Consider the following 25,232-nt stretch of genomic DNA (forward strand, 5'->3'; position numbering starts at 1 on the left):
TGTGAAGCAATTATACTCCAATAAAGATGTATATAAATAAATAATAATAGAAAAAAAGAAAATACAACAAGGAATTCCCTGGTGGTCCAGTGGTTAGGACTCTGCGCTTCTACTTATGGGGGCCTGGGTTCTATCCTTGGTCAGGGAACTAAGATCCCGCAAGCCTCGTGGCATGGCAAAAACCCCAAAAAACGTGTAACCATTATATTAGCAGCTGTATTACAGGAAATTATAGTGTAAAATTAGGAAATGACACGATGTTAATATCTCTATATCTCAAAATGCAATACACATTTCAGTGCATAGTATATTGGTGGTTTTCATAGTAATACTTGTGGTTTCATATATTAGCTCAGTTGGGTCTGGACCCTTGCACAGAATTTTCCTTCTGCCTGGTACGAGTTCTCCTCCTTATTCAGCTCCTTCGTCTGGCTAATTGACTGTCTTTAGGACTAAGCTTAAAAATAACTTCTGCAAGTTTTAATCCTTCTACTTTGACTCCTTCATCATCTGTATCCAATGCCTATAACAGTTCCCAGCACATAGAATTTCTCAAAACATGCCTGTTAAATAAATGAAAGAGTAGGTGCCTTTTCCTCCTATTTTTTCCTGTGGCACCTTGGGCTTACCTGTGTCAATTAACTTTTGCTCTGTATTCTAATAACTTGTAGATCTGTTTTCTCAAGGTAAACTTTTTATGGTAGGGATTAGTTCTTATTCACCTCTTTGTCCCCAAGCCTAGTTAATTATGTGGCACACCATAGGTGCTTAATAAATACTTGTGGAATAAATAACGGGGTAAAGCGTTATGGGTCCCTTAGGTTCAGAAATGCCCTGGCCATTCATATGGAGCTTCCATTCTTCTATGGGTTCTAAGAACCACAGGTACTTCATAAGAGAGTGTTGTCTGTATCAGGATTACTGTTTAGTTTCACTTGAAAAAAAGGTGGGAAGAAAGAACATTCTGGTGGAAGTAGAGTTCTCATGGAACTTTCTTTGAAGGAAATGAATACCAGAGGTCTTAGACATAAAATGTTAGAGGATAAATGTACCCTATATGCAAGTGCAAGTCTGTATGCATTTTGTCTAAAGATTAGTAAGAGATGAACAGGAAATACTGGTTGAAACAAGAGCAGCCTGGTATGGTGGAAAATGGTGATGGATTCAGGAAGGTGTGGGTCTAGTCCTAGCTCAGTCTCTAGAATATGCCATCTCACTGAGAATGTTTCCTTAACTGGAAAAGAACTAGGGGAGTGACGATAGCCTTCGTCTCTGACAGCTGTGATCCCACGTCATATGTTGAGCAGTAATCATATCAGCCTCTTTTTCTTTCTTTCTCTGAGTTTATAATATATTTTGTAATTCACATTCAAAACATTTTTATCTCAACCGTTGGTTATATTAAGATTCATGATAAGTGAAACCACATTTCAGGAAATTCCTTTTCTTCCTTTTTTTTTTTTGAAGGCATAGTTTCCATGTATTCTGCCCTTTCCCTCCTTCACACGCCCCTGTCTGCCACCCTTCTATCCCCTTTCTTCTCTTTGTTTTTCAAGGGAAATTGCATTTGGGTATTTTTGATTCATTTCCAGGTGATTAACAAAATATTATGTTGTTAGAATGACTTGATATTTAAAATGCCAACTCTTTAAAGCTAAGAAAAGGATGACTGAAGTTGATAGCTTTGTGCTTTGGAAGGGATTTTATTTCATTAGCACCACCAGTGGGGGAAGGAGGGAAGATCAGCATTTCAGCAGTGCCATGTTAGAAATGGGGAACCTGGGGCAGCCGTGTTGAATCAAGCCTCTTGGCTGGGGCCATCTCTTCTGACCCCAAGGCTCAGAGATCCTGATGTCTTGTTCTTTTCTTTGTTCACTTGGCTCTGTGCCACATTTGTAATCTTCTCTGCAAAAGGTCCATTTCCTCTGTATTTTCCTCCTGGAGTCGTTTACTTTGTGTTCCTCATTCATCAGTGCCACCCATGTCAGTGATTTATGAAAGGTGGTCACAGCCAGACTCCAAGCTGTGTGGCCTTTGAAACAAATAGCGTTGTGTAGGTTGCTCCTTTTCTATGGTGTAGATATTGAAAAGGACCTGGCACTGTGGGAAAAAGAAAGCCTGTCGAGAAGCCCTGTAGTACGCACAGTGCTTTAGTTATATCTGGTCATCAAGAAAACCCTCAATCATCACCAGGTCTTGGCATAAGACTACAAGTATCCGGACAATTTGGGAAAACCATTGCACTCCAGAGCGAAGGAGACAAATAGGTGTCTTCAGCGAGCCCCCAGGGACTGGTCTACAGCATCTCACTGTCGGCCCTCAGACGCTGGCCCTTCCAGAAAGCAGAGCTGTTACTCCAGGCAGTTTGCCACTCATTCTCTTGCCCCTAGCAGCACAGGCAAAGGGGATTATTGGCACAAATGGACTAGTTCTGTCACACACAAGAGCCAAATTGGAAGAACCCACAGCATTCTTTCTGGACCAGTTGTCCAAATGAGGGGTGATAGCGTAGTTAGTTCAACTATAAAAAGCAGTTTATTTGAAGTAAGTTTCCAGCCCTCTCTGCATGCTTTGAGTTAAATTCCTCACAGTTTGGAGGATTTATATGGATTTGATATTTTCTAATAGTTTATGTTTCAGTTTAAGTAAATATAACTATCCTATCTCTTTCACTATCTTATCCGTTGAAAAAATCCCACAAGCTTGGAAGCATTTGGAAACATTTAAACTATAGCATATTAATTTTTTGCTAGTGGAAACCATGATTTGTGAAAAAATATGACCACATCTGTGATTTCTAAGGAATCCCAGAATTTTATTCCTAGCTTAATTTTTGTTTTGAAGAAAAAGCATTTTTTTTTTAACCCTCTGAAAGTGCTTTGGTGTATACATCACAATTTTTTTAAAAAAACTAAAGTTAATTTAATTTTTTGTTTTAGAATTTTCATTTCAGCAAGATAGAAGAGTGTCAAGGTTGAATCCAGTCCCAGCAATGCCTTTTTTGCCTCCTGGGCTTTAAGCACTTCAATCAGCAGCCCTGCCTTCAATTTCTTTATGGATCGAATTGACCTGAGGATGCCTTACCCTCAAATTGTAGTGAAAAACCAATCAAATAAGGTCATGTCTATGAGAACCTTGAAAAGTTCAAAAGGAGGGTCTTTGAAAAGTTATAGAAACAAATGTAAGCTTTAATCACACTTATTTAGTTATCTTTGAAACACATATGGTGTCCTAGAATTTATCATTTCACATCTCAGCACTTATTTCCAAACGTTTCTGGCCATGAAGTATAAAAATATATCTTTTTCTAACTGAATCACTTTGCTTTTATGTATATATAACCTTTCCAAACTGACAAGTTGTTTGACAATTTTGACCACCAATGTTTAGATGAGTTTGCGATATCTGTTTAATTTGATGTTTTAAGTTTCAGTGATTTAAAATCTCAGGGATTACTAGTGTTCAATGAAATGCTGGTAAAAGGCACAAATAACGGAAAATTTACTAATAACATACAAGTAAGGTGAGGAAGACTGGATATAAACATTTGGAAAAGGGCAGGCTAATGAGCTGTACTCTTTTCCATAAGTACTTTTAAGTCCCTGTGCTAGGTCTTCACACAGATTTATCAAATACAGAATTAGTGACTGTTTTCTTAATCTAATTTTAGGTGCATATTTATAAAGTTAATAACAGAAAATCTTATACTACACATTTAGCATTCTGTCCACCTAGCTCCACTAGGTGGTTATTTGTTTATGTGACCTAAAATCCACCTAAAAGATACACTGTTGCCTTGAAACGATTATTATCTCCTTCAGAGTAAGAATTTGCCAAACTGATAATCCCGTAAGTACGAACTGAGATGCTGGAGCATAGTAAAGATTTGGTGTTGCCCCCAGGTTTCACTGCTCTTCGTGACTCATCTTCTTTCCTATTTTCTCTCTCCATCTCTTGACTTTTTCAACCTCTCTTCCTCTTTGCCTCTAGGGAGAAGCCTCCAGTGGAGGACAGTCATTGAAAAACTACATGGAAGAAGTGAGTTCTAAGATAGTCTTGTAACATGGTCTGAAATCAGTCTATCATATAGGGTGAGACACTCACTTGGGCTTTCTCCATCTGCCTGTAGGGTTTCCAGTCATGCCCACAAAAACAAGACAGTAAATAATATGTTATCAAAATGGTGTTTTGTTCCTCCTTGGTCGGGAGATCCTATAAATATTAATTTATCTTGAAAATGAAGGTAAAACTGTATAAACCTAAGGCTATCATATATTTTCACTCACAAACATTTGTTGCTATCCTAATAAATGAGAAACACATGTTTTATATTGGCCATGCACAAAAAAAATAAGATATGATCGTTGTTCTTATGGAGGGAATAATCTGTACCAAATTGGCATTCATTCATGTGATAAACGCTCATCAAGGATGTTATTCGTACAAGCCATTAAGCAAAGTGCTATCTTGACAATAAAAATGTCTGGCAGATTTTTGTTGCAAAACCATTTAGACTCCTGGTTTTATTTTGGAGATATCCAAGGGTGCTCTGTGTCTCAGGATGTGTCTTTGGGCTGTCTGCAAACTGCATTTGGGAACTCTCAGATAAGCCAGTGGACAGACTCCATAAAACTTGGTCTGAAGCCAAACCATAATGGTCACTGAATTAGCCATCTGAATCTGTTTCAGGTGAAGGAAACTGGAAAACAGTTTGGCGATGATATCATAGAAGTAGCAAATATTTGGTTTGACTATTGCTTCTCAGCAAGACAGAATCTGTTTCTCTAAATATTTTGTTCTTTCATGCGTGAATCCATTAAAAGACCATTTTGAGTGGCCTACTGAATGTAGTAGGTAGTCCATACATTTATTCAAAACAGTGTACCCATACTTAAACTCACTCTTGCTTCCAAATATCACTTGGAGAGGAAAATCAGAGTGCATAGCACCCCTTTAAGTCTCAAATCTCTGGTTTGCAGGCTTGTTTGGAGATGGTTGAAGTTTTACCAAAAGCACAATGGAGAAAGGGTAACAAAAGGAAAGAAAGGAAATAACTACGTAGATGGTCTCAGTTCAGGTTAGAAAATCAAAATATATGGGGCAAAAAATTGGAGTGTTGGTGCACCAAGTTTAAATTTCAATGTAATGGATTTGATGCAGAAATTGAGAAAAATACAGTCAAGAAATTAATGTTGCCCAAGGAGAGAAAGATACTATTTTCAATATGTACACCAGCAGAAACTCCCTTTAGGATTCTGCAGTTGCCCAAGCCCTTGGCTAGCATTCCCCATTAGGGACTAGAGGTGGTAGGTCACCTCCACAAAAAGGGTACCTAATGCCTTTTGTAATGTGTCCTGTACGGGTCTAGTACTTTGGAAGAAGAGGAGCATCGAGGTGCTGGTACAGGGCATGGGCTGCATGCATGATAGAACTTTAAAAATGAGTCATTCTAATTTGGGTTCTTATCCAAGGAAAAGATCCTTATTTTCTCCATCATTATACATGTGCAATCTAAACGTGCATGTTGTAAGCAATTGTAAATACTTAATGTGACAAGGTTGGGAATTTGTGCCTTTTCACTAGAAGTGCTGGCAGGGCATTGCTTCTCAGTGTGGTCCTCTGACTAGGTAAGAAATGGGGGCCTGTAAGAAATGCCAAACCTCAGGACGCACACCAGATCCAAAGAATCAAAATTTGCATTTCTAACAAAATCCCTGTGTTATTCATAAACACCCTAAAGTCTGAGAAGCTCTACCCTGATGTGTTCTTTCCAACGCTGTTTCTAGAAAGTAACTGCATACTTCATGGAAAATCCCCAATTTTATAAATATAACATGGGTAAAAGGGAAATTCTTCTTAATAAATTTATGAGTTTTATTTATTCATTTACTCTCAAAAATAATATTTTTGGTTGATTGGGGTATGTAATCTCTCTAGCTTCTGAGATTCATTACTGACTTTCAGTTTGAATTTACGACTATGTGTGAGCTGCCCAAGGTAAGCCTTTCCTTTCTAGGGGTTCAGTATCACATAGTATTTTTTTTCTAATATTGATTGATATTTAGATTTTAGCTCTTTTTAAAAGCAGTAAACAATCATCCTTTACAGAAAAACTAAGCATGATCTTAATTAATGAACTATTAATTTATCAATAGTTGGTTTCTTTTTGCAGACATTAATGCATTTGGTCTTTAGGAAATATGTGTTCTAACTCTTCTCCACTGGCAGTCCGAATTTGTTAAGAATGTGAGCCATAAAAGGATAGTTTTATTTTTTCTCTCTTATACTCTTATTTCACTTTTGCCCTCCTTCTTCTTGTTAGTAGAATCAGCAAACAATGGGGAACAGTATTTATAAATGTTAGACGCATTGAAGTTAAAAGTTAAAAGTGATCTAGCAAACATTTGCTTTTATTTAGTACACACTAAAACTCACATAAACCATAGAGTTTACATTTTTATTATATTTAACATTTCTTGCTAAAGTTTGAACAGCTCTTTGCACATCAAAGTCCCTGTTTATTTATTTTTTTAATTTAGTTTTATAATTGGACAGAATCATAACCACATGATGTTAGGCAATTCTGTTTAGACCTAAGTCAAAACTAAGGAGATGATATGGTCTCCTCAAAAAATAAAGCTAAAATGAAATTTCTACTTATATTTTCTATATATTTAATGTATTATTTTTTTCAGATAGGATTTGTATTTTTGACCAAATAAAAATGAGATATTTTATAATAGTTTATTTCTGTTAATCCTCAAAATGGTTCTAACAATTTAAAAAAATTACGTGTTCTTTACATGTGTAAGGCACTTGCTAACTCAAGGTAGGAATAAAAATTTCACACCGCAAAAATTTTAGCTGTTAGAATTATAATATTAATATTCACTCAAAAAATATATATAATTGAAAACAGCTTATCAAAATCAAGCACTTGCAAGGTTTACTATACATTTTATAGAGAAGCTAATCCATTTAAACTATCACATTTCCCAAAGGAATAACTGGAGAAGTAGCATAGTATACTGGTTAAAAATCCACTAATTCATAGAGAAATGTATTAATTTGCATATGTATTCAACAAGTAAGTATTGTCAATTTAAATGATTGAGGAACTATAAAGAGCTAAAGACTGAAGTTAATGATTTTTAAAACTTTTTCAAGATCAGTTTAGAGCCATTCCTCACAACTTCAGGAAGTTAGCTGAAGGCCAAGGCAACACACAGAGGAGTGTGAACTAACTCAAGGTGTCAAGCGGCAGTTTCACAATCTCTGAGGGTGTCAGACAGGAAAAGAAGCACGTTGAGCAGGCAGGCCTTTCCAAATCTGTTGAGGCTGATTTTGCCCGCTGTACCATCTGAACTGGAAAGGGGATCAATTCTATGTAACAAAATATCTTAGAATCGTTCTTCATGCCAGTTTTGGCCTGTCTTTTCCTCCTGTGGTATATTCTGTGATTGTTAGTGTAATGAAGTTCCAACTATACTTTTGAAAGAGAGTGCATGACGTTATTCTCCTATAAAAATAAGAGATAATTTGCTTTTTATCATGCACAGGGATTTACTTGTTAAAAGTGGAAATATAAACTATTATATTATATAATAATATATATTAAATATTATAAAACTATTATTCAGCATTTATGCCACTTAGGAAACTAGAAAACAAGGGTTTTTGCAGGGAAACCCTATTTTGTTGCCGATATTCATTAAGAATTCATACATGTTGTTAAAGGATAGTAATTTTTAAAACACTTATCATGATGGCTTTCATACAGATGTAAAATGAACACGTCAAGGTTTGTTTAAGTCATTAATGAATGAGGAAACCAGTAAGATGTTATAGCCAGTTCAAAGGAGAATTCTAACCCTCACACGTGTAGTCAAATAAAGAATGCTGAAATGAAGTTATAAACAGATGTAAAAAATGGCAAAACTGATCAATATCCATAGGTTAATAACCAATTACATTAAAATAGATGCAATTTGCATTTATATGGACAAGAATTATTTGCACTACTATACATTTCTATAAATTACAAAGTTGTAAAATAGCTCAAAGTCAGTGAAAGACTCGGAGCCTTTATAAAATCAGATAAACAAAAGGGCTTGCTAGAAAAATGACTTATTTTTCATTGACTACACCCACTAATCTTTTGCTAATTTCAAAGTCTTTTACAACTTCATCCTACAATTTCCTTGTATAGAAAAACCACAAAATGGAACGAATTAAGAAAGAAGATGAAGGTGTCATGAAAATAATCAATAAACAATAAGAAAGACTAGAAAAGAGTTTTCTTTGAGCCAAACTGAGGACTAGCCCAGAAGACTCTGAGAAACTGCTTGGGGGGAGCAGAGTTTTCAGAACAGTTTTATATCTTGTCAGAACGGAGAACCTTAAACAAGTCAGGGTTATATTCTTCAAGGTTTCAAAAAAAAGAACAGTCCAGCAAGTACACAGCAAGCCAGCTTGGCCTTGACACCTGCGAAGGGAGTCTTAGCATCAAAGGAGGACCAGCATTGGCGTCCCAAGAAGAGACGCATTTAATCTTTATTTTTAACATGGACATTCTTTTTTTTTTTTTGCTTAAAGAATTTTATTTGTGAACATGGACATTCTTTACTTTTGGTCAATGCGTCCTTTTCTCTAAGAATTAAAGCAGATGTACAATGTATGTTTAATAGGCCACAAACAGGCTATTTTAGTTAGCATAAAATTCAAGTTAACTCATGTATAAGCTGGAATGACTTTCCTATATCAATTTGTGAAAATTTCTTTTATCAGAGGGCAATCCCAATGTGTAGTGTAGTGTAGCAAATTTGTCAGGTAAAATTTTTTAGCAGCTTGTGTTTATTTTGTAATGTTTTCCACAATCTACCATATTTTTGTACTGATAACTTGGTTATTGCTCCCTTTCTTTTCTTTTCCCAGATCCTATTCGTTCCAACTTATATTTTCTCAAATGTATTACTTCCCTGTTCTTATGTTTTAATTGCCCTTTGATGATATGCAAAAGAAATAAGCTATAGAAGTATAATTCACTAAAAAATTAGAGTTCAGCCCGATAATACTAGCCATTTCATTAACAGTTATTTCCAAGCTTTATTAATTTAAGAATGTAAATTATATATGGAGAACTTTATTTTAACAGAAGTGTAGGCTTAATTCTTTGTCAGTATTGCAGTCTATTAAATGTATGTAAAGTGGGGTGTAATTTTATTTTGCTTTATTTGCAACATGCTTCAGGGATACTACTGTATATAGATCTCATGGTTATAGAAGGGAAATGAAAGTGATTAATCCTTTTTGAAAGATGGAAACTGATGTTTGGTGTGTTATTTTCATTCTTAACCAAAGGGAAAGAAATATTTAGTTGCCTAAGAGTTAAATTATCCAATGGTGAAAGTTTGGGCAAAGGAGCATTTTTTTTTTCTCTAAATAACCTGAATAACCTATGGCCACACATGACATAAATCACTGATTGATTGCATTTAGAGAATCCAAAAATAAACTACCCACTTGGAATAACAATACTGCTAAAGTTTATAAAGCACTTACTCTGTTAGCAGATAGAATAATATGTTGATACAGGGATAGAGACTGTTTTCCATATGATACATGTCACTATTTCCCACCACTCCTGGTCCCTGGACATTTACATACTTACGGGGAAAGTGTTTTAGAAAAAGGATGAATGTCATTTCTTCTAAAAGCAATCCAAAGAACTCGCTCTTGGGAATATGAAACAGTTTGCACTGTGCTCATACAGAGTTTAATATTCCTGTAGAAAAAATTTTGAATAAGTTGGCAAAGAGGAACATGTCAACTCTTGTTTTTAAAAATGTTCACGATTTTAGCTCCTTGACCCCATCAAAAATAATTATAAGTAGTCTGATGGGCTGAACTTTGGACATACATAGTACTGCCTGCTGGTATTGATGAAGCAAACAGGTGCATTATATTACTAACTGTATTCAAGGGAAAACCAAAGTAAAACATTCAAGTGGTCTATTAATAGCAATATTTATACTATCTCTATGATTCTGATTCCAACATCTCAACATTTTAAAGTTTTTCCCAAACTACATATTTTGCTGAGCTCATGTTTCATTTGTATTTTATATAATTTGCAATAAACAAAGAATGGTTGCAATAAACAAAGAATAGCTTACCTGTTCAGTAGTAAAGCCATTAAGACCAGAAACCAATCAGAAGTATTACTTAATATTCTGAACTATTATGGGAAAAAGTAACACCATTGACTTCTTAGTCATATCTTTTCTTACGAAAACAGATTTTAGGATATGGGCCAAAAAGCTAAATAATCAAAATACTTTTTCAATTAAAAACATTTTTTTCATGATCACTTTAAACTTTTTTCTGTTTTAAAAAAAGAACTTTTGCCATTCGATTTTACCTTATAAAACCAAAAAGATCATTTTTTCATATTTCTTCTTTAAACACCAGAGACTCCATGTTCTATTTTTGAAAAACTGCAGGAATGTGATATCCCGCTCTGTTGCATGAAAATTTTTAGAATTTTACTTCTGCTGTTCTTTATACTGTTATGGAATTTTAAAGCTAAGATTTTTCATGTTTCTGCTGCTTCTGTAGTATAGCCCTACAAGACCAAATCCAATACTTGATAAATTTGGGAAAAAAAAAGTTAAATCCTAAAAATAAACACTGATTTATACCTAAATTGTATATTCCAAGATGGAATATCTTTAACGTTTGCTGACTTTTCCTACAATAGTTCATTTAGTTCCTCTCACATTCTACTGACAGTCTAAAGGAATCTAGATCTAGAAATTTACTAATTGTAAAGTCCTAGAGATGATCTAATCCAGCACCTTCACCCACTTCATTCTATTCCAAGAGGGGAACTGACATGCCCTAGATTAACCAGGATAAAAAGCTGTGATTCCTGACCCCTGGAGCAAGGACTTTTCATTGCAAAGCCCATCTGTCATTTGGTAGGAATTTAAATTTTAATCCAATTAACAGACTATTTTCAAGAGCTGCTGATGCTCAAAGAGTTTTTAATGAATCTCATTAGAATTTTTTTTATTATTTCAATTTTTTACATAAACTTTTTTATGTTAGAACAGTTTTAGATTTACAGAATTATTGTGAAGGTAATACAGAGCGTTCCTATATACCTCCCCTGCAGTTTCAACTATTATTATTGCTTTACATTAGTATGGTACATTTGTCACAATTAATGAATATTAATACATTACTAGTAACTAAATCCATGCTTCATTCAAGTTTGTTGTCCCAAGATGCCACCTAAAATGTCACATTACATTTCTTTTTTTTTAATTAATTTTTTATTGGAGTTTAGTTGCTTTACAATGTCACAGTACGTTTCATACTTACATCTCCTTAGGCTATTCTGGGTTGTGACCATTCCTCGGACTTTCCGTGTGTTTGATGACTATATGTATTTCCTTGTGTTTGAAGAGTACTGGTCACATATTTTGTTGATTGTCCCTCAGTTGAGGTTTGTGTGATATTTTTCTCATGGTTAGACTTGGATAATGTGTTTTGAGGAGGAATACCATAGAGATAAAATTCCACTTTTATCCCATCCTATCAAGGCTACATACTATCAATAGGAATTATTGCTGTTGATGTTGACCTTAATCACCTGGTTTCAGGTAGTATTTGTCAGTTTTCTCCACTGTAAATTTACTCTTTTTGCTTTCTCTTTCCATATTGTACTCTTTGGAAGAAAGTCACTATACACAGCCCACACCAAAGATGTGGGAAGTTATGTTCTGCTTCCTTAAGTATCTACATAAATTATTTGAAATCCTTCTGCATGGCATATTTGTCTATTCTCACCCACTTGTTGATTTAGTCAATCATTTATTTTCATCAGAATGGATTGATAGACATTTGTTTTGTATGTTGGGTAGTAACCCAATGCTACTTTATTTCGTTGCTTAAATTGTTCTAGCTTTGGCCACAGAGAGATTTTTCAGTTGGCTCCTTTATCCCTTTGATATACCCCCATCATTTTGTGTGTGTGTGTGTGTGTGTGTGTATGTGTATGTGTGTTAGCACTTTTTTTGCTTTCTGGCACAAGATGCTCCAGGCTTATCTTATATATTTCTTGCCTTGGTCTAAGAGTCAGTCCTTTGTCCAAGAGTCCTGATTCTTTCATTGGAAAGTGTATTAGCAACCAGGATCTGGGTGGTGGTTGTTTTCATTGCTATTGGGGTGTCATTGTGTCTAAATCCTCTAAGCTGCCATAGCAGCAAGATAGATGTGTGATTAGGAACCATTTATATATATATATATACACACACATATTTATATGTGTAGCCATCTGTATGTATAGTAAGCTAAACATGAGTTCACACTGATGTCTCCAACTCTAATATCAACACATTATACATGGAGCATTCTATCCTTGCTTATCTGTAAACTCCTGCTCCAAGAGTGAAAAACTTGGCTTCCAACATCTGCCATCCATTTACTTTGTTCAATTCCAGAATAGATATATATATATATATATACACACACACATATATATTCAGAATTTTTAACCTATAAGCCCGTAACTTTATCCACTATAATGCAGTGCTTATGTACATTTGCTTTTGCTTCTGATCTTACAGACTCCACGCATTTTCAGAGTTACTTAGGTCAGCACCTTATTCCCCCACCCACTTCAGTGAGGTTCTTTTACATCTGTAATTCATTTAGATTCTTTTTTTTAGTATTTTGCCTTCCATCCTGGGATATCCCACCTTCCTAATTGATTTTTTCATTTGCATACATTAAGGTTTACACTGTGGCGTGAAGTTCTACAGGTTTTGACAAGTGCTTAATGTCTTGTATTTACCATTATTACATCACACAGAATACATCACTTCCCTAAAAGATCCCCTGTGCTTCACCTATTCAACTCCTTAACCCCCTTTGTAACTCCTGGAAAACTGTACCTTTTTGAAACTCTGGATTGGGACTAAACATCTCCAGAGGTAACCATCACAGTCAAGGGACAGCTGATATGTTGTTTCTCTTATACAGGACTTATTTGAAACAGAGTGGACATTTAATGTTTGGTGTATCATGTTTCTTAGAGATCGGGATTGTGGGCCTTTATTTTTATCTTGTTAGTATTTGTCTGAACAAAATAAAGCAAAATATCTCAAGTTGGAGGAAAAGATCTTTCTTTCAAAGAGGGGGAAGATGATGAATGAATTGAGAGGTCAAAAGAGTAAATGGACAGGTAATATTGATGTTATGTTTTTAATTTTCAAAGTTATGTTTGAAAAGATTTTATTGAATGATGACTCACTAAATTTAAAATTGTTACTTATATTTTATTGTCAAAGGGACCCATCCTTCCTTCCTCCTTCCTTTCTACCCTTCATCCTCTCCTTTTTTTCTCTTTCTTACTTCCTCATACACAAATGTTTACTGTGTACCTGTTAGTGAGTACCTATTTTTCCCCAGACATTATAATGGATACTGGAAATTAATAGGTAAAAAAAGTTATCCATGGCATCAAGGACTTTCCACATTATTTTTGAGGCCAGAAGATATGAAAGGACAATTACTATATAGTATTTGTTATATTGATACAATAGGCACACAAAGGAGTTAATCTGTCTTGGAGCGTCAGGGAAGGCAACAGAGATGATACCTGAGCCTTGGGAAGAGTGTTAATGTCTGAGACAGATAAATATACTTCATTCTAGGCAGGAAGTATAACCTATGGAAACATCTAGGTAGATTAGAGAGAGTGACAAAATTAAGGTGCTACCAGTTAATTAAGCTGGAATGGAAGTGTCAGTCGAGGTGGGATGGAGATGGAAGTGGTGGTAGATCAGAGGCTAGACAAGTATGGCTCATGGAGGGCCTTGAGTTGAGATTTTATGCTGGAAAGAATGAGGAGACTACTCAAGGGTTTATGAACAAGGTAATGAATACATCATGTGACATTTTAAAAAGCTCTACTTGGCAAGAAACTGGTGGAGAGAATTAGGGAGGGTATGAATCTTAATCCTAGAAAACTTCGTAGACTACAGTCAGGATGGGAGATGATAAGAGTCTGCTTTAGGGCAATGACAGAGGCATGGAACAGCAAGGAAGTATTTGAGAAATATATTAATAAAAATAGGAAGTAATATGAGGAAGGAGGCAATGAAGTAATACTGAAGGGTAAAGTTGAGAATGTTCTCTAAATCCTACTAATCTTTAATCTCATTTAAGGGAATTGGAACCTTGATGGCAAACAGGCACATTTTGTGCAATTTTATATTGAATATTTCATTATTATATTTCCAAGAATGAGTGCTAAGAATTCCATAAAAATATTAATTCAGGAAGGAACATAGTCTAGATATTTCTTCTTATTAAGACATTAAATCTTATTTAAAGGAGAATATAAAAAAAATGAGTTCAGAGTTTGTGGCATATCCATGAAATGAAAATGAATTTAAGCTTAAAATTCTTCTCTGTTGTGAGGAAATTCTTGTTATGGTTTTTTGACATGTAATTCATAGAGACTGAAGTGTTCACCCATATTGGTATTCACAGTATCATTCTAGAGTTTAATCCAAATAAACTTTTTCTTTGGCAGGATGACTCTTTAAAGCAATTGCAGGTGGTTCATCAACCGTGGATCCTGCCAAGTGACACAGAAAGTGAAGGAGTGGAAACAGAACAAGAGAAACGTGAGTAGACACTGCTGTTTATTGACAAATTGCTTTCAGCCAAAGGACATCCATGATGATGGTATATGCCTTTCCCAATATCAAACGACGTCTGCAAAAAATTCAGACTTGTTTAGGGAGAACATGTAAAGATAAGCTATACTTTCGGTCTAAAAATCTTGATTCACTGATGTCTTAATTGTGGTGCAGAGGCCCATAAACTTAACTTTCTGAAAAGCAGTGTAGTACGTTAAAAGAAGGAATTATTATTTCTGAAGACCAACATAAAATATCCATTTGGAATGTGAATTGTCTTCTAATGCTGTAGATTTATATCATATAAATCTATATTTATATCATATATCATATCATATATACAGTGATAACTTGTGATTATTAAAAAGTTTCAAAGTATGTTAGGATTGGCTCGTTATTATATTTGAAATTATCATTATTGGTTATATGGATAAATTTATGTATGTAGAACTGTTCTATGTTCACAAAACAAATTAATTTTATAATAGTAGTTAAGACAAAGAGAATATACAGCTCCTGATTTAAGTCATTGGATTATAGTCATAAAAAGAATGAATTACTATAATTTGGCATGAGTCAGTGCATGCTCTCCAGGGGTTGTTGACATTGTCAGACAGATGGGTTCAGCATGAAGATGAGAAGTTAGTGTCTGGATCATAGAGGAAAAACATCAATTTTTAAAATAATAAGGTATCAGAATCTTACTTTGTTTTCTTTACCAGTGGTAGCCTGCAGAGACAAATAAAAATTGTAAGTAGTAATGTAGCCCTCATGATAATTGGAGTGAAGCAGTTAATTAACTATTCCCCTGAGCTGTAGTCATCAGAGATACCTGATATATTACACAGGTAGCATCATGATTCTGTACCCAGGGAGATCCAGGAAATTACTTTTCCAGGTTAAAAGGCATTTATAAAGATCCTTATCCCACTTCCATAACTGCAAGCTTATGTGGCCAGAGGGAGCACGGCCAGGAGAGGGACCTAAGAGGCAGGTGCTCAGGTGAGAGGAGGAGACAGCCCCAGTGTCACTCAGCCGACACATTCGAAATGCAGTGAATAACATAGTGACATTGTACAGATTCTAATGGAGGGAAACACCTTCTATAGAAAACAACTGATGAAGACTCAGAAAGTAGACTGTACTTCAAGCATGTACTATAGAGTAGTTTGGAAGATCTTTAATGCAAGGAATCCTAAGTAAAATAGTCTAGGAAAGGAGCAGCATAGGATACAAAGAAGAGCATCCCCCAAATCTGAAAGAATTACAAATGGCCCGGAACCTTAATGAAAACAAACGCAAGCACATTTATACCTCCTACTCCCCACACATTTAAACATACATAAGCTCTCATTCTAGAGTTTGGATTTAATAATTTTCATCAAATTCTTTTGAGGTCTTCATAAATTTTGCATTAAATAAATCCTTCAAGTGAATGTGTGTGTATATGTGTGTGCGTGCGTGCACACGTGTGTATTGTATAAAGACAATATGTATAATTGGGCTAGCTGTACTCTCTCAGATTCAACATCCAGGTGCCCAAAGTGGGCATGACCAGGTAAACAACACCCTTACAGGATGCACAGTGTATTAATTCATACTATAACTTTTGTGCTATAACTTTTAATGAACTAAAAACTAAAATCAAGAAAATAATCAATCAGAAGTATATTTAAGCCAAGTCCAAATTCAGACTTACTTATTTTCCCTGAAATCCATATGTCTCCATCAGTATTAAGTCTGGAAAACAGCTTACTAATGCAAAGGAGATTAAAAACCCCCAGAACTTTCTTCAACCCTTGTCCTCTAATCATATTGCCTTTCTGCCATATACTTTCACAAGATTTTGATGATAAGTTGTAATCATCTTCTCTTCTATTGGGGTGCAAATTCTTTGAGGAAAGGAATCTGTTTTCTTCATCTTATTTAGCTACATAATAAGACCTCAATAAATATCTGAAAATTTAACAGATGAATGAATGTATAGGTTTCTTGGGTACTTTCTAACTTGTTTGTCAGGACAGTTATAAATATGAAACAAATAAAATGAATAATAATTGTGACTGAATAATTGTCATGAAAATTATTTATAGTTTTATTAAAATTTTAACATTGGATTTATAGTTTAGCCATAGATTTTGCCATATGGTCTATCAGTCACTCTGAAGAAGGTCATTCTTAAACTCTCCTAACCATAGACCTAGAACCAAAAATATTTGATTTCAGTAATGTCATACTTGGAGGTGACCCTTGACAATGGTAAATTGTTTGAAATAAAATCAGGGTTTAAAAATAATTAGGTGGTAATAGGAGCCATCAGGAAATGGAATGCTAGCTAGCAGTGCAGCCAAACTCATAGTACAGAGATACAAATACTTTTCCAGAGCGGCATCCAACATTCAAGTACTAGAACAAGTGTAAGATGGAGCCACTGAGGTTCTGATACTTGTGTTCAATGTATGAGTTTTGTGGAACAGCTGGCAAGATATGTATAGATCTTCTACCTCTTTATTTTCTCAGTGAAAGAAAATAAATGACATAAGTCTATGTGAACCCAGCATCTGATTTATAGTCTAGAGGCTCATATATTAGAAATTTATGAGTGAGGAAAAGGACAAGATTCATCATTCCAATGGTAACACCTGTTTCTTGACTCAGCTTTCTATAAATTATACGTAGGTAATTTTATGGAATTTTCAGATTTCTCCTGAGACAAAATTATCATGGTGGAAAGTTTCCAAATAATGTTGGGATCTTTGTAGTGGTGCATATTTCTTATTGCTTCATTTTAAAATAAGACTTAGTACAAGTAAGTTTTATAAAAGCACCATTTAGGAAAAGATGTCTTGAATAATTCAACGGGAAGCTTTAAACACTTTTATTGTAAACGAGATAAACAGAACCCTTAAGTAGACTTTTTATCTACTCTGATTTTTGTATAGAAGTCTACATCACAAGTTTAAAAAACTCATGTCAGGAGTGTGTTTGTTTTTAATCTCTCAGATTACTATCTGAAGTCACTAAATAACTCAAATTACAGATATTTGAATCTACTGGGGTACTTCATATTCATGGACTCCATTTCAAACCTAGTGAATCAGAATCTCTGTGCATGGGACTCTAAATTCTGCATTTCTAATAAACTCCTCAGTTGATCTTTGCTTATTCTAAAGATTGAGAAATATTGTAATGAAAAGTCCAATGAATCAGACGGTTGTGTTTTCAGAATTGTCTCTATAGTGTTGTTAAACTTTGGACTTTGTTTCTCTAAGCTGCTTTTCCACCTGTAAGTTAAGATTGGATGTAAAATGTAAGGATGGTGCAGAAGAAAGGCTGAAATTTGAGGGAATAAACATGGAGTAAAATTGAGGGTCAGGTCCCTTAGTCTGTGGGTTCAACATCTCCAAAGGCACAAAGTCATTAAACAGCTACAGTCTAGCCAGCCAGCACCCTCTAACTATATTTTGGATTTTTAAACATGAATAAGCGAACCAAAAACAAGCAAACAAATGAAAAACCAAACAAACAAAACAGCAGAGATGCCCGAAATAAAGAAATAAGAGCCAGAGTAAGTGGGAGCTAATGCTGTGGTGACTCATTGAGACCTAAGATTTGGATATAGGTCTTAGGCCGTGGGGTCTGAAGTCTTACTGTACATAAAAACTGCTGATTTGGCCCTGGGTCTGCTTAAGGCAGGGGAGCTTGTATGATGATGTTGTATAAAGCCTGATACCTGGAAAAGCTGCCTCAGGTATGAAAAGGGAAACAAAATACCTGTACTTTCCAGCTGTGGAAAACAACAAGGAAGTTTACTATCTGTTCTAAGGTTTGGATGAAAAATATAAATGTATTCATCAGAATACAGGTTTGTACTTTGATGGTTGGGTCCCAACTTAAACTATCTATATTATTAGGAACCCAAAATTATAATAAAAATTGGGCAGCCTCATTAAATATATTTTGAATTAACAGAAGTTAATATTAAAGGTGAAATTTGGCAACTTTGCTTGAACACTTAGTACTAATTTTGATAGTAATATCATGTCATTTAATAGGGGGTTATATTTAAATGTCCTTTCCTTCTGTATATATTTTTGTGTTAATGCTAATTTAAAATTTTCAACATTCATATTTATCTCTTACAAAAGCATGACACAAGATCTACATTAATTTTCTATTCTGTTATGTCAGAGGATTTAAAAACAATAAACATTTTAGTTTATAATAATTTAGAATTCCAGAAAAGTTGCAAAGATAATACAGAGAATTTCCATATTCCCTTCACACAGTTTCCCTTATGGTTAACATGTCACATTACATTGGTAAATTTACAAAACTAATAAACCAATACTACTATTAACTGACCCTCAGACTTTATTTACTCATGTTTCCTTAATCCCTGCTAGTCTGTAACTGTCTCTCAGTCTTTCCTTATTCTCCATGATCTTGAACCTTTTGAGGAATTGTATTCCTCAGGAGTTTTGTAGAATGTCCCTCGATTGGGATTTGTCTAATAGTTTTCTCATGATTAGACTGTGGTTATGTATTTTGGGGAAAAAGACCAAGAAGGTGAAACGCCCTCATCATTTAATATTGGAGAATATGTGCTATTAATGTAATGTTACCCTACACCACCAGGCTAAGGTAGAGTTTTCTGGCTTCTCCATTGTAAAGTTACTTTTAACCCATCTTTTTATACAGTTCTTTGGAAGCAAGTCACTAATTCTTGCCTGCATTCAAGGAATATGTCATCCAGATGACTTCTGGCCTCTATAGTTTCTGTTAAGATGTTAGCTGCTACCATTATTGAAGACCCTTTGTATATGATATGTTGTTTTCTCTCTGCTTTAAAGATTCTTTCTTGGTCTTTGTCTTTGATAAAGTGACATGTAGGTGTGGATTTCATTGAGTCTATCCCACTGGAGTTTTTTGAGCTTCTTGGATATGTAGATTAATGTTTTTATAAAATGTGTGAAGTTTTCAGCCATTATTTCCTCACATATTCTTTCTGCCCCTTTTTTTCTTACCTGTCTTTTGGGGGCTCCAATTACATGTATTGTATTTAGTATGCTTGCTGGTGTCCCACAGGGCCTCTGAGGAACTGTTCATTTTTCTTTTCTGTGTGTGTGTGTGTGTGTGTGTGTGTGTGTGTGTCCCTCAGGCTGGATTTGGATTGACCTGTCTTAATCTCTTTGATTTTTTCTTATGCTAGCTCAAATCTGTTGATGAGCCCCTCTAGGGAATTTTTCATTTTAATTCCAGAATTTCTGTTTTTTTCCTTTTATAATTTGTATCTCTTTGTCATAGTCTCCATTTGGTGGGAGCTTATTCTTATACTTTAATCTATTTTACATGATTTCCTTTAGTTCTTTGACTATATTTCTAGTAGTTGACTAAAAGTCTTTGTCTAGAAATTCCATCATCTGGGCTTCCTCAGGGAGAATTTCTTTTGACTGCCTTTTTCCCCCCATTTATGGGCCATACTTTCATATTTATTGTGATATCATGATTTATAAATCATGTCATTTTTTTGTTGTTGTTGAAAACTGTACATTTAGTATAATATAATGTGGCCACTCTGGAGATTGGACCATCCCCACCCTCCAGGGTTTGTTGTTGCTGCTGTTTTTTCTTATTGTTATTGCTACTTTTTGTTTACTAACTTTCCTAAACTAATTCTGTAAAGTCTATATAATTTGTTGTACACAGATACTGAAGTCTTTGCTCAGTAGCTTAGTTGTTAGCTAATGGCTGGACAAAGTATTGAGGCATGCCATGAACAGTCTAAAAGTTTACAACTCTGCTTACACAGAGCTTCTAAGTCAATCAGAGGTGAGAGGTAGATCCGTATCGGGTCTTTCCTGAGCAGATGCATAGCACTGCACATCTGTGTGGCATTTCTAAATCTACACGCCTATGTCAGAGCTTTTGAAAGCCTCCTATGAACGTATCACTTACTGTATTTAAAAAAAATTTTTTTTGGTAAGCCTTTTGTTTGCCTCAGGAAGCTGCTGTATAAAACTATAGCCCCTGATTGTTTTTGACAAATGTTATATGGACAGGGTATCTCATTGAGTGAGCTCTAATTCAGGTCAAACAAACAAACAAACAAACAAAAAACATTCAAGTGAGGCATTTCCAGGCAGCTTGCATATAGGTCAAATAGTGACAACTCTCTAGATATTTGGGGAAACTCTAAACCTGTTCTGCCCCCTCTAGTGGACCATAGGCTGTTTGTTTCATAGCTACCATCATTGTGAGGATGCTGATTTTCAAGGCTCCCACAGAGCAGGTAATACTGGGTAAAATAAAACCCTACATAGTCATTGTTTCTATTGAGATTCAACTGCTTTTCTTTAATAAATATTCTATGTATTGTTGCAAGCCTTCGATAAATTTCCAGAGTTCTGAAAAAGTTGATTTTAGTGATTCTTGCTCATGTTGTGTTCTCATTGCATTTATAGAGGAGCACATTTTTTGAGATCTCTATACCTGCATTCCAGAAGTGCTTCTCCTCCCCTATTTTTCTTGATTTTATCAGCCTAGTTTTCTCTTTGAGGAATGGGAGTATGCTATCTTCATAATAGGTTATAAAATTGGACAATATCTGCTTCTTAAAGTCCTGTCTCATGAGAAGCTATTAAAAACAAATTTGTGGTAAAATAAGTTTTGAGAAATTCTACATATCATTGTATTTGAGAGGCTCTCAATTTTAAGACATACCATTGACATCCCTTTTCAAGAGGAGCAAGGCAGCTCTATAATTTTAAGTGCAAGGCAGCTCTATAATTTTAAGTGAACAGATCAAATGTAATCAGCATCCTGGCTTCAAATGGGGGAAAATATTGTTCATTGTTGACTTGAAAAAATACTATAGAGTCTCTTCTAAAATATTTACATAGTAAAGTCACTGGGTAGCCCAACAGCAACAAGATCTGCTTGATTGTGTTTATCCCAGGTTTTTTTTTTCATATTTACTTAAGTCCTTTTTGCAGAATGCCTATTAATGCCTATTTTCTAGAATGCCTATAATTTGCAGAATGCCTATTAACTGCTGGAAGAACAGGTATTCTGGGATTTTAGGAAGTGCTAAACTAATCCAATCCTCTCAACCTCAACTCTTTCAATTTAGTGAAGAAGAAATTGATGCTCTAAGAGACTGTGGGCTTGCCATGTCCCCCAGTTAATAGCAGAGGCGGGAGTAGAACCAAGAGCTCTTCTTTGGATCCAGCGATGTTTACCTCCATTGCCTCATCTTTCACTAATACCTCCCTTCATTCCCCTTTCCAGGGGGTGACACAGTTTATGCTGCGACTCTTGAGAACCAAAGTGCTTAGAGCAGTAAGTGGGCTGTGGGATTCTGCTGTCCACCTAGGATTTGGCCTGGCTTTTCACCTTGAAGAAAAACCTTTGTTCTCCTTAACCAAACATAAGGTCATTTCTTTCCAGGCAGTCTCCCAAGATTTGTATGTGCACAGTGCTTGAGGCAGTGGTGTGAGGGTACCACAGACGATTATTTACCAGTCCCAAGATAAAGACTAACACCCTATCAAGCGAAGGGTAGAAGAGGTGGGTAGAGGAGCAGCGGACTGTAGATAACAGAAAGACCAAAGTGAGTTAATAGACAATTGTGTTAACGTGTCAGGCTACATTATACTTGGAATTCCCAAGATTTTAATGGTATTAGGTTGTGGCATCAGAAATACAGACTAGAATGAAACATTTTTAGATTATTGCATTTTGTTTTCATAGAGTGAGAAAATATTAATATTGTATTAATACTTATATTAATATAAACATAGTGCCAGGTACATAGTATACGCTTGGTAAATATTAGTTAATTCTAAGTTTTTACTTTTAGGCTAAGCATATATCGTATGAAATGGTTGCTATCTATTTTTAAAAATTAACGACAATATTAATGTATCTTCTGTCCCACAATGACTTTTGTCTCTCACTTACTGTTAGGTTTCTATCTACCATTACTGATATTATTAATGAGGTTGTTCTTACTCCTGCATGGAATTTCTTCCTAGCACTTGCTAGGTTCTCACTTCAATTTACTAATGGACTCATTTTTTTAATTGTGAACACACACTTAATATTCTCAGTGGGAGTCTAATTTCCTCTTTCTAGATGCTGTGATGGAGTGGGAAAAAAACTAGGAGTCAGGAGATGCATTTAAGGTCCTATTTCTTCCCTGTGGTCCCCAGGCTAATAAATTGCAGAGAAAGGGCTGACACTCAAGGTGCATCTATAATTGTTCAATTCTCAGATTTTAACTCTCAGAGATACATTAACTACATGGGAATAAAGGAGAATGCTCTCCTCCAAGGTTCTCTGCCAAATACTTTTTGCCTTTTACTTACTAACCAGGAATGATTTATCTTTTCACTTGTGAAGCTACAGCTCGTTTTTCTTAATTATTCTATGTCTTTTACATTCAACTTGTTGCCTTTAATATGCCTTGACATTGCAGAAGAGAGAAGGATTTTATAACCCTAATTTGGGGCAAAAAGAGTGACCACTCCCTTGGGTGCGCTCATGGGTGGTATGACTGTCTTATGCAATGCTCTTACATATTATCCCAGGCTGTAAGAGGTCATCTCATATCTACTAATTGGGATACCTGCAGCCATACGATCTTTGATCTCAACCTACCTTATTATTTCATTCTTCTTTTCTTGCTACTTCAGACTTGTGCTTACTTTTCTCAAGCTAAATTTTAAAAAACCAATTAATGAACTATTCCTTCCAGAAGATGCTATATTTTCATTGTCTCTGCTAGGCTAAAAGTTTACTAGCATAATCTCTTAGGAGGTAGTGGAATATTTGTTATTAGGATCTGGCAAGAAATCCTAGCCTGAAAATAGACACTGTAGCTTAAGAAACTATTTGTGTAGGCATAATAAAGAGGGTATATGAAGATAGACTAGGAGTTCTAAGCACAGAATTTCAAAAATGTGGCATAATAAATCTTTTTCACTGAGAGAATTAGCATATATTCTAATAGATATATAATTTAATAATAAATTGGGAAAATTGATACATGGCCTAACATAAATAAAACTACAAAGTCTATTTGGGGGATATATTTAGAATTATAGCATTCAGTTTCTCCTTAAAGCCTACTATGAGTAATTGACATTTTAAGGCTTATATAGAAACATATGTATCTCTAAAAAAGGAGAGAATGGAAGAGGACTGACGTTTATTACATTTTTGCTGTTATGTGCTATGTAGTATCTCCTTTAATTCTTGTGACAACTTGATGTGTAGGTGGTATTACTGATTTTACAAACTCAGATTTGTTAAAAACCTCTTCCCAAGGATATACAATTAGTAAGTGCAATTTAATTCTAGCTTAATCCAAAGCCATATGTTCTACTCTGAAATGTCATTGCATTTCTAAAAGCTTAAAAAAGGAGGGAGGGGGAGGGAATGTGTGTATAGATAGTATCAAGAAAGGAATTATTTCACTGAGCACTGAAAGAATTTGTATCGTAAAGAAAACACTATAAAACATGAAAATAAGGAAAAGTGACATATAAAGAAACAAGCAGTAATACATTTGGGTAGGAAATCTGCTTTTAATATAAACTTCAATTTGATTTACTTATATTTACACTGTGCTCCAAATTATTATCTATAGGCAAAGTCATCCAGAAAATTAAAGGCGGCATATGTGATAAACATAAAAATTAAAATTTTGACAGAATAAAATAAATAACATTTAGTAATTACATTAAGCATGTTTTCAATCCCATAGTATGCTATTAAAAATAGAACAACTGTTCAAAGCATGCTGCCAGATTTCTTCAAAATGACTTGTTTTGAAATGTTGACTAAATATCCCGAAACTGTATATCAACTTTAGTATAATTAAACATTCTTCAGACGAAAAACATAGCTTTTTTTCTATATTCATAAGCATAAATTATACATGACTCCCCTTCATATTAGGACATAAAGGTTTATCCATTTGTTAACATTTAAAATGATGTTCTGAAAGTTTCTGCTAGTTATATAAGGCTTTATAATTTATAAATTGCTTCCACATATTTAATTCCAAAAATTAAGCTGTTAGGGAAAATTTAGTCTTACTATTCTTATTTTACACTGTAAGTGTTCAACACATATTTATTTAATAAATATTTATACATTCAGTATTTACTTAATAAATATTTACTAAATGAATTGAATGAATGAATGAATGAATGAATAAATTTAGTTCAAACTGGTTAAGTGACTCGAAGATCACTTGAGCAGCGGCCAAGCCTCAGTCTCCTCTTCTGATTATTCAGAGCCCATTATGTCTCTCAAACATAGACAAATGTGTATAATAAATGATTTATTGATATACACAGCAAAACACGATACATTCAGCGACGCTGCACATGTTCAGTGTGTTGTTCCTCTGTCGTAACGATGGTTCCATCAGAGTTACAATGAACATGGTGCATTCACACAGCATTTACATCAGTCCCTACACATGCCTGTGTGATGCACTGCCCCAGG

At 34.9% G+C, this 25,232-nt stretch overlaps 1 protein-coding gene across 1 annotated transcript in view; it reads left to right on the forward strand.

The window, feature by feature from the left end:
• Positions 1-25,232, forward strand: part of C17H8orf34 (chromosome 17 C8orf34 homolog) — a 357,552-nt gene that overhangs the window by 306,106 nt on the left and 26,214 nt on the right. Inside the window, 2 exon segments of the mRNA XM_068525761.1 lie at positions 3,991-4,038; positions 14,606-14,699. Of these exon segments, the coding sequence (XP_068381862.1) occupies positions 3,991-4,038; positions 14,606-14,699 (142 nt within the window).

The sequence above is a fragment of the Eschrichtius robustus genome, chromosome 17 (assembly GCF_028021215.1).
Source record: "Eschrichtius robustus isolate mEscRob2 chromosome 17, mEscRob2.pri, whole genome shotgun sequence".
NCBI classification, from domain to species: domain Eukaryota; kingdom Metazoa; phylum Chordata; class Mammalia; order Artiodactyla; family Eschrichtiidae; genus Eschrichtius; species Eschrichtius robustus.